At 41.5% G+C, this 14,092-nt stretch overlaps 1 protein-coding gene across 4 annotated transcripts in view; it reads left to right on the top strand.

Annotated features, from left to right (window-relative positions):
• Positions 1 to 14,092, top strand: part of btbd8 (BTB domain containing 8) — a 96,900-nt gene that overhangs the window by 47,936 nt on the left and 34,872 nt on the right. For all 4 annotated transcript variants that reach the window (XM_059983887.1, XM_059983886.1, XM_059983888.1 and 1 more), the window contains 4 exons: positions 2,023 to 2,103; positions 2,894 to 2,990; positions 11,401 to 11,489; positions 11,588 to 11,690. In XM_059983887.1, coding sequence (XP_059839870.1) covers positions 2,023 to 2,103; positions 2,894 to 2,990; positions 11,401 to 11,489; positions 11,588 to 11,690 — 370 coding nt within the window. The remainder of the gene's footprint in view (positions 1 to 2,022; positions 2,104 to 2,893; positions 2,991 to 11,400; positions 11,490 to 11,587; positions 11,691 to 14,092) is intronic.

Below are 14,092 nucleotides of genomic sequence, written 5' to 3' on the forward strand. Positions count from 1 at the left end.
ATTTATTCAGTGTTGTTCCTCTCTATGCCTTGCCATTTCTTTAGCATTTGTCTATTTTTAAGAAGCCGAGTTGCTAGCTTGACACTCAACTAGGCACGGATGTAGAGCATGCAAAGAGCCATCCAGATTAGAACCCAGGGCAACTAATACCCATCGAGGAATGAATTCTGTCCATCTTGCTCGGATCCACTAATGTTGTCAGCACTTTACCTTCTCATGGCGGGATCAATAATCTCCAGTAGTTACACTGACATCTACGTTCCATCAACAAAGTCACTGAATAACAAATTGGGGCGCTGTGATGGGATCAAGGGAACCAAGCTGTCGGAAATGGTTTATTTCTGATGGAGTATTACTGAGGTATAGTGTAAAGGATGTCTTGCCTACAGTGCATTGAGGTAGTACCAAGTAAAACAATAACAGAATGCAGAATAAAGAGCAACAGCTGCAAGATCATAACAGGGTAGATGGTGAGATCAAAAGTCTATGTATCATACTAGGAAACCATTCAATAGTCTTATTAACAGTGGGGTAAAATCCATCAGCCTGATGGAATGTTACAAGTTTTTGTGTCTTCTGCCTGATGGGAGAGGGGGAGAAGAGGGAATATCCAAGGCGGCGGGGCTGCTTTATTGAGGCAGTGAAATGTAAGCTGAATCTATGGAGGGGAAGTGGGTTTCTATGAAGTGGTGAGCTAAGCCCACGACTGCAGTTTCTGTAGTGCAGTCCAGTTACCATTCCAAGCCATTGTGCATCCAGATGTAATGTTTTCTGTGGTGCCTCGAAGAAATAAGATTTATGGGTACATGCTAAGAGATGCCTTTTGATTGCTGGTGGAATTGCTCCATTGCCAGAGAAGGGAGACTGCCTTTTGATTGCAGTGGGATGGCTGTGCTGATGGAGAGGGAAGCCTGTGTGGCCTGCCGGAGAACGTTACCTACCTATGGACATGGACTCTGGACTTTTTTTTATATTCTGTGTTTTTTGCTCAATCTTTCTCATTTTTTTTGTGTGTGGGAGGGCGATTTGGGAGTCAATGTACCTGTTCCATTTTTGGTTTTTTATGTGTGAGGAGTAAGGATTAGGGGTTGATGTTTGTGCTGCTGTACTTTTCTTGGTTTTGTGGCTATCAGGAGAAGAAGAATTTCAGAGTTGTATGCTGCAGTTATAAATATACCTATGAACCTTTATTTATTGACATTTAGCATGGAAGAGGCCAGTTGGACCTTTGCTCCACAACCCCCACCAACCTCCAATTTAATGCCATCCTAATCACAGGACAATTTACAATGACCAATTAACCTCCCAATCGGTACATCTTTGGACTATGGGAGGAAACTGGAAGACCTGGAGGAAATGGGAGACAGCAACAGGAATTGAACCTGGGTCGTTGGTACAATAAAGCCTTGTGCACTACTGTACACTACGCTACCATGCCGCCCCATTACAATGGTATCATCTGCAAACTTGTATATAGAGTTAGAACAGATTTGACTATGCATTTTATGAGTGACGAGGCAGCCCTACAGAGCACCTGTGCTGAGAGTAATCATGGCGAAGGTGTTGCTGCCTATCCTTGTTGATTCAGGTGTGTTAGTCAGGAAGTCAAGGATCCAGTTGCAGAGGGAAGTGTTGACAGTCAGGTCTTGGAGTTTGGTGATTGGTTTTGCTTGGAAATAGAGCTTTGAAGACAGAGCTGTAATCAATAAATAAAAGTCTAGCTTGCAGATTGCCTGCCCAGTGGTTTTGTATTGTAAAAAATGACTAAAGACAAAATTGAGCTTTATAAAAAAAATCTTTGCCTTGTAAACCTGAAGGATCATTGGAAGCTTTCCAAATGTCATTCATGTAAGTTGTTGCTCAGAATCTGAAACTTGTAGGATAGTGAACGTTATTAATCAGCAGTAGTACAATGTGGGCGATGGTGACCCATTGTTCATTTTATTCCAGGCTGTTCATTGTAAAATGTCTTCACTGTTCCAGTAGCTTTTCAGTGATTAATAAAGATATAATTGCTTACAGTGTGAGCCATTTGGAGATGGATATCATCATGAACTTTATATATGGGGCCATCTTAGACTTGCCAAAAGGAACTCTCCCATGGTAGGTGTATTTTATCTAACTGTTTTACATATCATCTTGGAAGGAAAGGAATTTTTAGTACATTGTCGTAGTTCACTTGAGAGACTGCGCTATGAAATTTTATTCATTAATCTAACTAATACAGGTATCTGTGCATTTCTTTCTCCTTAAAACATTTTATTTTGGATTTGAGGTAACAGATAATTGGGATTATAAGACCATAAGACATAGGAGCAGAATTAGGCCATTTGGCCCATCAAGTCTGCTCCACCATTCCATCATGGCTGATTTATAATTGTTCTCAACCCTATTCTCCTGCCTTTTCCCAATAACCTTTGTAGCCTTTACTAATCAAGAGCCTATCAACCACTGATTTAAATATACCCATTGTCTTGGCCTCCAGAGCCTATGTGGCGATGAATTTCACAGATTCACCACCCTCTGGCTAAATAAATTCCTCCTCATCTCGGTTCTAAAGTGACACCCTTGTATTTTGAGGCTGTGCTCTCTGGTCCTAGTCTCTTCCACTATAGGAAACATCCTGTCCTTGTCCACTCTATCTTGCATTTTCAATATGTTTCAATGAGATCCTCCTTTGTTCTTCTAAATTCCAGTGAGTACACGCACAGAGCCGTCATATGTTAAACCTTTTATGCCTGGGATTATTCTTGTGAGCCTCCTCCTGGCACTCTCCAATGCCAGGGCATCCTTTGTGATTCTATAAATTGGCATTGGAAGAAGGAGCTTCTGCAATGATGAGGGACTGAAATAGTGAAGCTTGGCACTAACCCAAAGTTTTCCTTTTCTTCAGTTCCATCCTTTTGTTAGCAGATATGTACAATTTGGAAGGGCTAAAGGAAGTCGTTATGCTTATTCTGAAGAAGGATTATTGCAAGTTTTTTCACAAGGTAACATTTTGTTCTATGTATGATGGACATTGTGCAGAAAGCTGAACATTTACATAAATATTCACTTTTTAATTTTCTTTAGTCCATTGCTTTCAGATCTTCCATATTCATGCCCTGGATTAGTTTTGAGAAGATTTTGCCTTGAAGATTTTTTTTTTGATTAATTGTACTTTGTGGAAGTGTTAAGATTCTTGTTCATTCATTCAATGAATGTGATTGCTAATGGCAGCACTTGTGATCTGCTGTCTCACAGCTCCGGTGATCCGTGGCATTCACTAGGTCCATATCTGACCTTTTCCTTTTTCCACCTCTCTCTCCATCTCAGTGCAGAATAGTGACCAATATCCATGATATACCCACCAGTTCCTACAGCACTCTTAACTACACCTCTTCCCTCCTTGCTTCCTTCAGATAGATCAGTCCTATTCCATTCTGAGCTCCTTCCAGCCAATGTGCCTAATGTAAACTCAAGGCACAGAACCTTGTAACATAGAAACATAGAAAATAGGTGCAGGAGTAGGCCATTCAGCCCTTTGAGCCTGCACCACCATTCAGTATGATCATGGCTGATCATCCAACTCAGAACCCTGTACCTGCTTTCTCTCCATACCCCCTGATCCCTTTAACCACAAGGGCCATATCTAACTTCCTCTTAAATATAGCCAATGAACCGGCCTGAACTGTTTCCTGTGGAAGAGAATTCCACAGATTCACCACTCTCTGTGTGAAGAAGTTTTTCCTCATTTCGGTCCTAAAAGGCTTCCCCTTTATCCTTAAACTGTGACCCCTCGTTCTGGACTTCCCCAACATCTGTCATCTGGGCATGATACTGCCCTTGGGGCTTTCTGTGTTGAATTTAAAAGCTACCACTTTTCTTGTTCCCTCTCTGCAGCTATGGCTGTAGTTTAAAATCTGTTCTGCTTCTTTTTCTCTTCTCTCCTCAACTGTATTTAAAGTAATTGTCACCATGGTGGCTTTGGCCTTACCCATTTACATATATTACCTGTGTTTTCTCTGTCCCTCTCTGTGATTTTAACTGCAGTAGTTTTCTCAGTGTCCAGTTCTGATGAAGAGTCCTTTGACCTGAAGTGTTAACTGTTTGTCTCCATCCCTTCAGATGCTGTTGGCTCACTAATACCATCACAAATAGAAATAGACCACTTGGTCCTTTGACCATTCTCTTTCTTTCTTCAAGATCATTGATTTTGAGGTTTTTTTTAAACTCAGCATCATTTTCCTGCACTATCCTGATATTCCCTTTATTTCTGTTTTGAATGACTGAGGTTCCACAGACCTTTAAGATAGAAAATCTCAAAAATTCTGCATTGTGCTCTTAACTTGACTCCTGGTTCTCAACTCCACATACAGGAAAATCATTCTCTGGATCCAAACTGCTGTGTTCTGGCAGAATCCTCTAAAGTTTCAATGAGATCTCTTTTCATCATTTTAAACTCTAAATACACAGATCTAGTCTACAAGAGGTATGCGCATAAAATGCTGGAGGAACTCAGCGGGTCTGACAGCATCTATGGAAATGAACGAACTGTCAACATTCCGGGGTGAGACCCTTCATCAGGACTGGAAAAGAAGGGGAAAGAGGTCAGGATAAGAAAGTATGGGGAGGGAAGGAGTATAAACTAGAAGGTGATAGGTGAAGTGAGAAGCTATGTTTGTAGCTGAGGGGAGAGTAGCAAAGACAAAAGGGCTGATGAAGGAATCTGAGAGGAAAGTGGAGAAAGGAGACCTAATCAACGAGATTTCTTCTCATATAGCAATGTACCATCCCTAGAATGTCTGTATTTCCTCTACAGTGAATATTTCTTTTAAGTAGGAGGATGAAAACTGTACCTAGCACTCGATGTGTGTGCTCACTATGGCCAGTACAACTCCAGCATTTCCTATTTTTGTGATCATGTTGTAACGCCTAATTCAAAGATGCCAACTGATGTGAACAAGGACTGGCTTGGTTAGTTGTGAATGCTGCGTATCTTGTTACAGCAGTCTGTTTCATGAAAAGCTTATTGGTGATGGGGGAGGTTGATTGGAATATTGGAAAAATAGAAGATGTATTCAGTGTAGATTTGTACTTGGATCTTTTTGTGCAACATGTCATTTTATAACCACATCCATTGTTCCTTGAGTACTTCTGTGTATGTTCACAAGTAAAGGAACACATTCCAGTGACTTTCCTCACAGAGTAGTTCAGAAGTGAGGACTGCAGCACTAACTTTCAGTCACTACTCATAAAATGGCTCAGGTAAGTAAGAATGGAACGTGTTCATGTCGGTAGGTGGTTGGTAACATTCATGCCCAGCGATGACCATCTCCAACAGCAAAGTCCAGCTATTTCCCCTTGCATTCAATAACCAGAAATGTAGATGGATAAGCTATAAATGTGCATGGATGCAAGAAGAGGCTGGAAGACATTTACAATGAATACCCCCCACCAAATTGCCAGCCAGTGGTATAGTGGCATTCACACTGGACTTCCGAAGTGGGTGGTCCTGGGTTTGAATCCAGCTGGCTCCTTGTATGCTTTCCATCTGTGCTGGGCTGAGTGTTGAGCTAGCAACTCAACCATGTAAAAAAAAAATAGTCAAAAATACTAAAGAGGTGGCAAGGTTGCAGCCCGATGAGCCCCAAGGCTCGGAGAAGAACAAACACCCCCTCCCGCCTCCCACAAGCCTCTTCACCATCTCCAAGGTATTTCGGAAAGTGATGTCACTCTCTCTATTTACTTCGATGAGTGCAGCTCCAGAAATGCTCAAGAACCTTGGCAACTTTGGAGTCATTATTTATTTATGGATGAGTCATTATTTATTCATTTGTTTGTTTGTTTATTGAGATACGGCCTGGAATAGGCCCATCTGGCCCTTCGAGCCAAGCCACCAAGCAATCCCTGATTTAACCCTCGCCTGATCATGGGCAGTTGACAATGACCAATTAACCTATTAACCAGAGTATCTTTGGACTGTGGGAGGAAACCAGAGCACCCGGAGGAAACTCAAACACACACACAGAATGTACAAGCTCCTTACAGGCAGTAGCAGGAGTTGAATCCAGGTCGCTGTGTTACATGACCACTGTTTTGTTTACTGTGGTGTCACTTTAAAATGCCTGAATGGGGGTGGAGGGGTATAACAAGCTGTGACAGACCGCTGGGACTTTCAGAAAGAAGGAGAAGGAGAGAGAGAAAGAGGAAGCTTTGGATCACAAGCTGCTGGTAGTAGTTTGCTGTGACAATGGGTAAAGTCTGATACTTTCCCATGCCCAAAGGATTGGGTTGATTAACGGACACAGTGCACATTGGATGTGTGAATGTCACTTCATATGATCCATACGTGGATTTTGATGGAGTATTCTGTGGTGACCACTTTTGTTAACCCTTACATGGTTTTGGGTATGTTATATGGTAACCGCTTGTGCTAAAGGAATATTCCGTGACTGTCACCTTGTAATATTTCTATGTGGATTTCAGAATAAGATCTTCGGCGACTGTTAATTTGTTTTCCCAGCGTGGAACCTGTGGAATTCTTCATGATACTCCTCTCTACACAATAACGTGGATTTATGAGTTTCTCCCCTCATTTATTCCATGGATTACTGGACCTTTCTAGTTTGCCATCTTAAGACTTTAAGAACTGTTCCTAAGCTTGACAGTTTGGGAGCCACACACACCTATCACTGTTAACTTATGTTTATTTCATTTAATTTTCTATATTATGAGTAGATACTAATAAATATAATGGTTTTAACATTTAAACCTGACTCAGTTTGTGATCTGTTGCTGTTGGTACATAACAGCTGAAACTTTAAAGCATTGTACTAAGCACAATGCTCCCATACCATCCCTAATTGGAGGCACTGTCTGATGGAATATTACCCAAACCAGAGACTATCACAGAAATTTTTTCGTAATTTGAAGCTTTGAATTCTCTTCCCCCCACCCGCCAATCAGTAGTGTTAAGGTTGGGGAGGAGGCTATTGACTACACTTTTCTAACCACTGAAGTTTCTTGCCAATGACTAATACTGTTGGTGAATGGTTGGATTTTGTAGTTATTGAAGTTGCTGTTTAAATCGCTACGCTGCCCATTACTTGGTGAAGACATATCATAAAACTCCTTTGGAAATTCCTGACCAAGCACATCATACGCTGATCTGATGTTTACACTCCAACTGGAAGGTTCTGAGAAGTAGTGTTCCCTAGTGAGCCTTTTATGGAGTACCAACACTTCAACATATTTACTGTTGACTTGGATCTAGGCACAGACTTGTACATCCAAGTCAACAGAGTGCATTGTTAAGCACAGTAAATTTTGCAGACAGGATCGTGGAGATACCAAGGGACACAAACTAAGACCATTGCCAAGATACTGGTAAATGGAGTTCATTATGGAGGGATAGTGATGTCATGCATTTTGAATGATAAATTGGAGTCTTTTTATAGTGGTGTGAAACACTATGCTAGCTAAGAAAGCCAAGGAATTTGATTGTCTGCAGAAATCACTGTAAATATAATCAACAGATGCAAAAGTAATAAAATAAATTGCAGGCCCTTTTTAAACTGGGTGGATGTGACATGGTAAACAAGGGACATCTTTATTCACCATCTATATTTACATGTATTAGGAATTTGCTGTGGTGTGTTGGCAGAGCAACAAAAACAAAACAACATTCAGCAATTATTAAAAAAAAATATATTTTATGAAAATAAGATATTTAACCAATGGTGAGATAGCACTCTTCTGAATTCTAATGGAGTTGTGGAGCCCCGAGGAAGATGGGGTGAAGTAATGTTGATGGCAAAGGAGTGATGTTGCTATGGTGATTTAGCCTGAAATCACAGCACTGAAGAGAGGGGAGTATTGCAGTAACATAAGAAGTAGGAGCAGGAGTAGCTTGACACTTGTCAGTAGCTTCTTCTCCACCATTCAATAAGATCATAGCCAATCTAGCCATGGACTCATCTGCACCTACCTGCCTTTTCTCCATAACTCTTAATTCCCCTACTATGCAAAAACCTATCCAACATTGTCTTAAATATATTTACTGAGATAACCTTCACTGCTTCATTGGGCAGAGAATTCCACAGATTCACCACTCTCTGGGAAAAGCAGTTCTTCCTCATCTCCATCCTAGATCTACTCCCCCAAATATTGAGACTGTCCCCTAATTCTCGTCTCACCTACCAGTGGAAACAACTTTCCTGCCTCTATCTTATCTCTTTCATAATTTTATTTGTTTCTGTAAGATCTCATTCTTCTGAATTCCAATGAGTCCAGTTCCAGGTGACTCAATCTCTCCTCATAGTCTAACCCCCTTTGCCAGAATCAACCTGGTGAGCCTCCTCTGCACTGCCTCCAAAGCCTGTATGTCCTTCCTCAAGTATGGAGACCAGAACTGCATGCAGTACTCCAGGTGTGGCCTCACCAGTACCCTGTAGAGTTGCAGCATAACCTCCCTGCTCTCAAATTCCATCCCTCTAGCGATGAAGGCCAACATTCCATTTGCCTTCGTGATAGCCGGCTGCACCTGCAAACCTACCTTTTGTGATTCATGCATTATCACTCAAAGTCCCTCTGCACAGCAGCATGCTATTTTTTTTTTAGCATTTAATTAATAATTTGATCTTCAAAAGTATTTAAGAGGCATTTTAGATAGGCACAGGAACAGGCAGGGAATGGGGAGATTTAGACCATCTGCAAGCAGGTGCTATCATGACCAGCACAGGCTGCTCTATGTTCTATCGAAGTATTCTTGGGTAGAGTTGAGGGATTAAAAAAATGTTTGGAATTACACAGGTAAGGTGACAGGACGTAGAAAAGAAGAAGTTAGATAAATTTGTAGCAGAATTGGAATGCTTTCAATGAGATTTTTGCTATTCAGGTAGATTAGTTCACGCAGATCAGCTCATCTGGACAGGAGTAGGTTTCTGTAGAATGCTCCAGATAACAACTCTATGCATCAAAATGTACTACAACCAACAAGGTTGGTTAAATCAGCCAGATTTAATTACCTTAACAATGTGTGAACATTTCTTTCGTGATGGTCACAATCCAGATCTGTGAACCAACTGTTAAGTGTCCAGGCTGTCCTCTGAGTGATGAGACAGAGCCTCCGAATTGGAGTCAGATTTGTTATCACCAACTTGTATGACAGCAGCGGTACTGTGCAAATTCATAAAAACCCAATAAATTACAAAAATAAAGAGCACAAGAAACGGAACAATGTGGTAGTGTGTTCATGAATAGATCAGAGGGGAATGTAAGGCCATACATGCCTGTTGAGAGTTCTTGTTAACCAGAATAAAAATACATCCAGGACAGTATAATACCAAAAGAAAATGCATTCAAAAGAATTAGGTACCAGTCTGAGAAACGGAGTGGCTACAGAGTCAGGGTTTCAAAGAAGAACCTTAAACAGACTGAGCAGGAAGTGAAAAAATATTAAACAGGACAAGGGATCAAAATTGGCACATTTCATGATAAAATGATGAAGAATGTATATAAGATCTTAGGAAAAATTTAGATAGGCATATGGATGGGAGGGATATGGAGAGCTGTGGTCTGGGACCAGTTTGATGGGACTAGACAGAATAATAGTCTGGCGTGGACTAATTGAGCCACAGGGTCTGTTTCTGCACTGTAGTGTTCTAAGACTTTGAATAACCAGGTTGTCAGAAGCTATAATTGCCCTGTAAAAATTAATAAAGGTGTTACTGTAAATGAAAATAAGAAAGCTGTGATTAAATATGTCAATATTGTCATCAGAATTTATAGTAGAGGAAGAGGCTAAACTTTCTGACATCCCAAGGAAAGCAATACCTAATCTGGAATTTCCAAAATTGGCCCAAATAAAATAAAAAGCAATGAAGAAAATAATGACTGTCCATTAGGAGCAGATGATTTCCATGTTAGAATTTCAAAGAAATTGGGTAATGATGCTGAAAATGCTTTAAAGATGACTTTTCCAAGTGTTCTCCATTGAGGAATTTTACCACAGGCAAAATGTAACTGCTAACATTTTTGAGTTTATATCAAGACCTCTCTGGATTCTTGCATTGAACCATCTGAAAAAAAACAGGAAACATTATTATGATATTTGAAGAAACATTCTTTTCCTCAAACAAATTGCTGATTGTCCCAGTACTCCAGAGATTGTTCCAGATGCTGACGAGTAGACATTTAGCTTAGTTAAAGGGGGTCCTGCAGATGCTGGAAATCCAGAGCAGCACACAAGATGCTGGAGGAACTCAGCAGGTCAGCGGCATCTATGGAGGGAGATGAATAGTTGATGTTTGGGCTCAGCCCCTTCATCAGGACTGGAAAGGAAAGTTGGTAGTGGCCCCAATGAGAAGGTGAGGGTGGGGGACGGAAGGACCACAAGCTGGCAGTTGATAGATGAGACCAGGTTGCTGAGGGAGTTATGTTAGAATGTTTTCTGTGAGGACCCTGATTCAATTCCCTCCGCTGTCTGTAAGGAGTTCTCCCTGTGACCGCATGGGTTTTCTCCAGGTGTTTCAGTTTCCTCCCACAGTCTAAGACGTGCCAATTGGTAGGTTAATTGGTCATTGTAAATTATCCGGTGATTAGGCTAGGATTAATTTGGGAGATTACTGGGGTGCACAGCTTGGAGGGCTAGAAGAGCCAACTCCCTGTTGTCGCTCAATTTAAAAAAAAATGAACAATAATAATAAACAAATAATCCTGAAGATATGAGTTGTAGAGTCCTTGAAAGTGATTTTGTGGATCCATTCAGTGTTGAGGAGAATGAAGTTATCCATGTTGGCTCAGATTTGCAGGGCGGTTTTTTATTTCAGTATCGGGAACAGGCTGCCAGGGGAGGTGGAAGAAGCAGATACAATAACAGTGTTCAAGAGGCGTTTAGACTATCATCCGAATTAGCAGGGAACAGGGATAGTGACCTCATGGAGGCTGATGAGAAAGGTGTAGACTGGCACCGTGGTCATCAAAATGTGATGGGTTGAAGGGCCTATTCCTGAGCTGTACGATTAAATGTTCCATATTTTTGAAGAACTCCAGTTCTTTATACACCCTGTCCTTGAGATTTACTGTTTACGGGTTTTAAATGGTTTCTGCTTCCCGACTGTCACCATTGAAATTTCTTTTAGCAACAGCTGTGTGAAATGTTTTCATGAAATGTGTCTGCTTGTATAGCTGAGGATAGAACAGCATGGGTTTGAGTCCTGAGATGATATTTTTGCCAAAAGAAATTGAACCTAGCATTTACAGCAGAAATGATAGAGCCACATATAAATATTTCTGAATTGTCTTGTCTCTTTGTTTAGAATTTGCTGAAATGTAAATGCAGTAATTAGAGATGATATGAAGTGCATGCATAAACCGCAGTCCCTTTCCTCAGTTGATTTAATTTTAATTAATTTACAGCCTGTTGTTGGCGTGCAGCAGTCAATTGTGGAATGTCTGCAAATATCTCACTCTGTTGGAATTAATGCACTTTACAACTCTTGCATGAGGTAAGATGATTTATATTGTGTGAAGCTGCAGGTGCCTGATGGAACCTTTTTAAAAATGAGTCTGTTCCAAAACTATTTTCTTTTTTTTTTTTTTGCAGATGGATTACCAAATATTTTGTGAAATGTTGGTCCGGGAAGGAGTTTTCTTGTCTTCCAGCGGAATTACATAGAGCCTGTTATGATTCACTGGTCCATTCATTAGTAAGACACATCTGTCATCAGTATTTTCTTACCTTTTGTAGCAGTGTAATTTTAAAAGGTGTTTATAATGAGCTCATCATTCCAGTCTAGGTTGCAGGTGTTTGAAAGAGAAATTTATCTGGTAACCTGAAACTCACACAACTATAAGTGACTGGTATTGATGATCGTCGGGAAACAGGCCATTCGGCCCACTTCATTCATACTGACCATTGAAATGTATATACAAACCCCTTTTCCTGCACTTGACATGCACACCCAGATGATTCAAGTCTAGAATTCTTAAATCCATTCAATGGATCTGCCTCCATTCTCAGGCAAGGTATTCCATATATCACTTCTGAGTGGAAAAGGTCAGATTGCCTCTAAATATCTTTCCCCATAAGCTAAATCTGTATCTGTGTCCGGCATTTTAAGAAATGATTTCATTGGTGTAACAAATACTGTTCTTTTTGCTGAAAATTGGATTTTTTTTTAAATTGGAATTTCCATTGGGAGCTATGTTTATTTTTGTACAAAAGGACAGGGCACTTGTTGAAGTAAGCCTCAAAGTAAAGATATTTAAGATGCTGGAACCCAGAAATTTAAAAAAAAAAATTTATATATATATGAAATGCTCAGTATTAGAGATGCAGAGGGACTGAGCGATAACACTTTAGGCTGATAACCTCTCATTATAACTGGCAAAGGTCAGAGAATAGCAGGAACTTGGGGAGAATCATATTAATAGAGTTTAGGAATTCTTGCCTTCCTGACCCTTCATGTAATTCCCCCACCCCTTTCCCCCCCATACAAATGAGAGCTTCACAACTGCAGAGACCTGGGTTCAATTCAGTGCTGTCGGTGAGGTGTTCGGGCAATCTCCCGGCGTCCTCCCACATCCCAAAGACCAGCTGATTAGTAGCTGCTATGGCATTCCTAGTATCATAGGATGATGGACGTAAGCTTTACAGTATGGGCGACCCAGGTTCCATTTGCACTGCTGCCTGTAAGGAGTGTAACCCCCTGGGTCGCCTCAGGCTCGCTCAGCTCGTTCTCGTCTACGGGGAGCAGCCTTCGGCCCCGCCAAACTGGGTAATCAGCTGGTGTGGATGCTGTGTGATGTCCCCGCCTCACCCAAAAACAGACAGTACACCATATGCAATTAAATGAGTACAATTTATAAAGGTTACTATAACTAAGTGATTAATAACGATACAGTATATATGAAGAGAAAATTAAAGAAAAGGCGCCAAACTTATCAAAGTCCAAACCACTTCGTGCACAGCCGTTGGAGCTCAATTACTGAAGTCTTCTGGCCACCATTCGATCCCCTCCGAACTCCTCGACTCGCAGCTCAGGACCCTCCGAACTCCTCGACTCTCCAAACAGCTCAGGACCCTCCGAGTGGTCAACCAAGCACATCTAGCTTCATCCCCCCCCTCCTCGGAGAATCTCCCGACCTCGGACCCCCCTTTGGGGTCCGATCCTCGCCCAGCTTAGAGCATTGCGTCCTCTCTCTCGACCCCCTCGCGCCGATCTGCCCAAAAGCCCGTCAACAAAAGCTTACAGACTCAGAAGAAAGAACATTAATCCCCATTTGGTTTACAAAGGAATACCATTCTCGTTATCAGTAAATTAGCATTCCTGCTAGTTAACAAAAAAGAAGAAACCCTCTTTACAGGAGTTTGTCTGTTCTCCCCGTCGACTGCCTGGGTTTCCTCCCAGGTGCTCTAGTTTCTTCCCACAGTCCAAAGACGCTGGCGGGTTCATTGTAATTGTCCTGTGATTAGGCTAGGTGGCTGGGCTTGAGGGGCCGGAAGAGCCTATTCCTCGCTCTATCCCAAAAAAAAGTAGTTGGGCTGTCCGAGAGTGAAGGGGTTTTCAGGGAGGTAAGTGGGGGAATGGGATGACGGGGATTGTTCTGAATCGGGGATGGACCTGGTGGGCTAACTAATTTCCCGTATTGTGAGAGATGAGATTTCTCCTTCCCCCTCACTTTTTGAGACATTTTTTCCTCTCTTATCCCTTTATTGAGCTGCAATATTACCTTTAATCAATAATTCCTCCCTTGTCTTGTTTATCCTATTTTTTTTATTCAGTGATACAGTACAGTACCAAGCCCTTCCTGCCCAAAGACCCCACACTGCCCAGTTGCACCCATGTGACCAATTAACCCACTAACCTGTACATCTTTGGAACATGGGAGGAAGCCAGAGCAACTGGAAGAGAGTCACGCGGTCATGAGGAAAATGTGCAAACTCCTTACAGACAGCAGTGGGCTGCTGGTGCTGTAACAGCATTATGCTGACCGCTACACTTCAATACTGTGCATAGAAACGTGTACAGAATTCCCAAATAAAGCTCAGATGTTGTTTGATCTGTTTTCGCTGTTGATCTGTTCTCAGTTCTGTTTTCAAAATTCT

Source organism: Hypanus sabinus, chromosome 11, assembly GCF_030144855.1.
Source record: "Hypanus sabinus isolate sHypSab1 chromosome 11, sHypSab1.hap1, whole genome shotgun sequence".
NCBI lineage: Eukaryota > Metazoa > Chordata > Chondrichthyes > Myliobatiformes > Dasyatidae > Hypanus > Hypanus sabinus.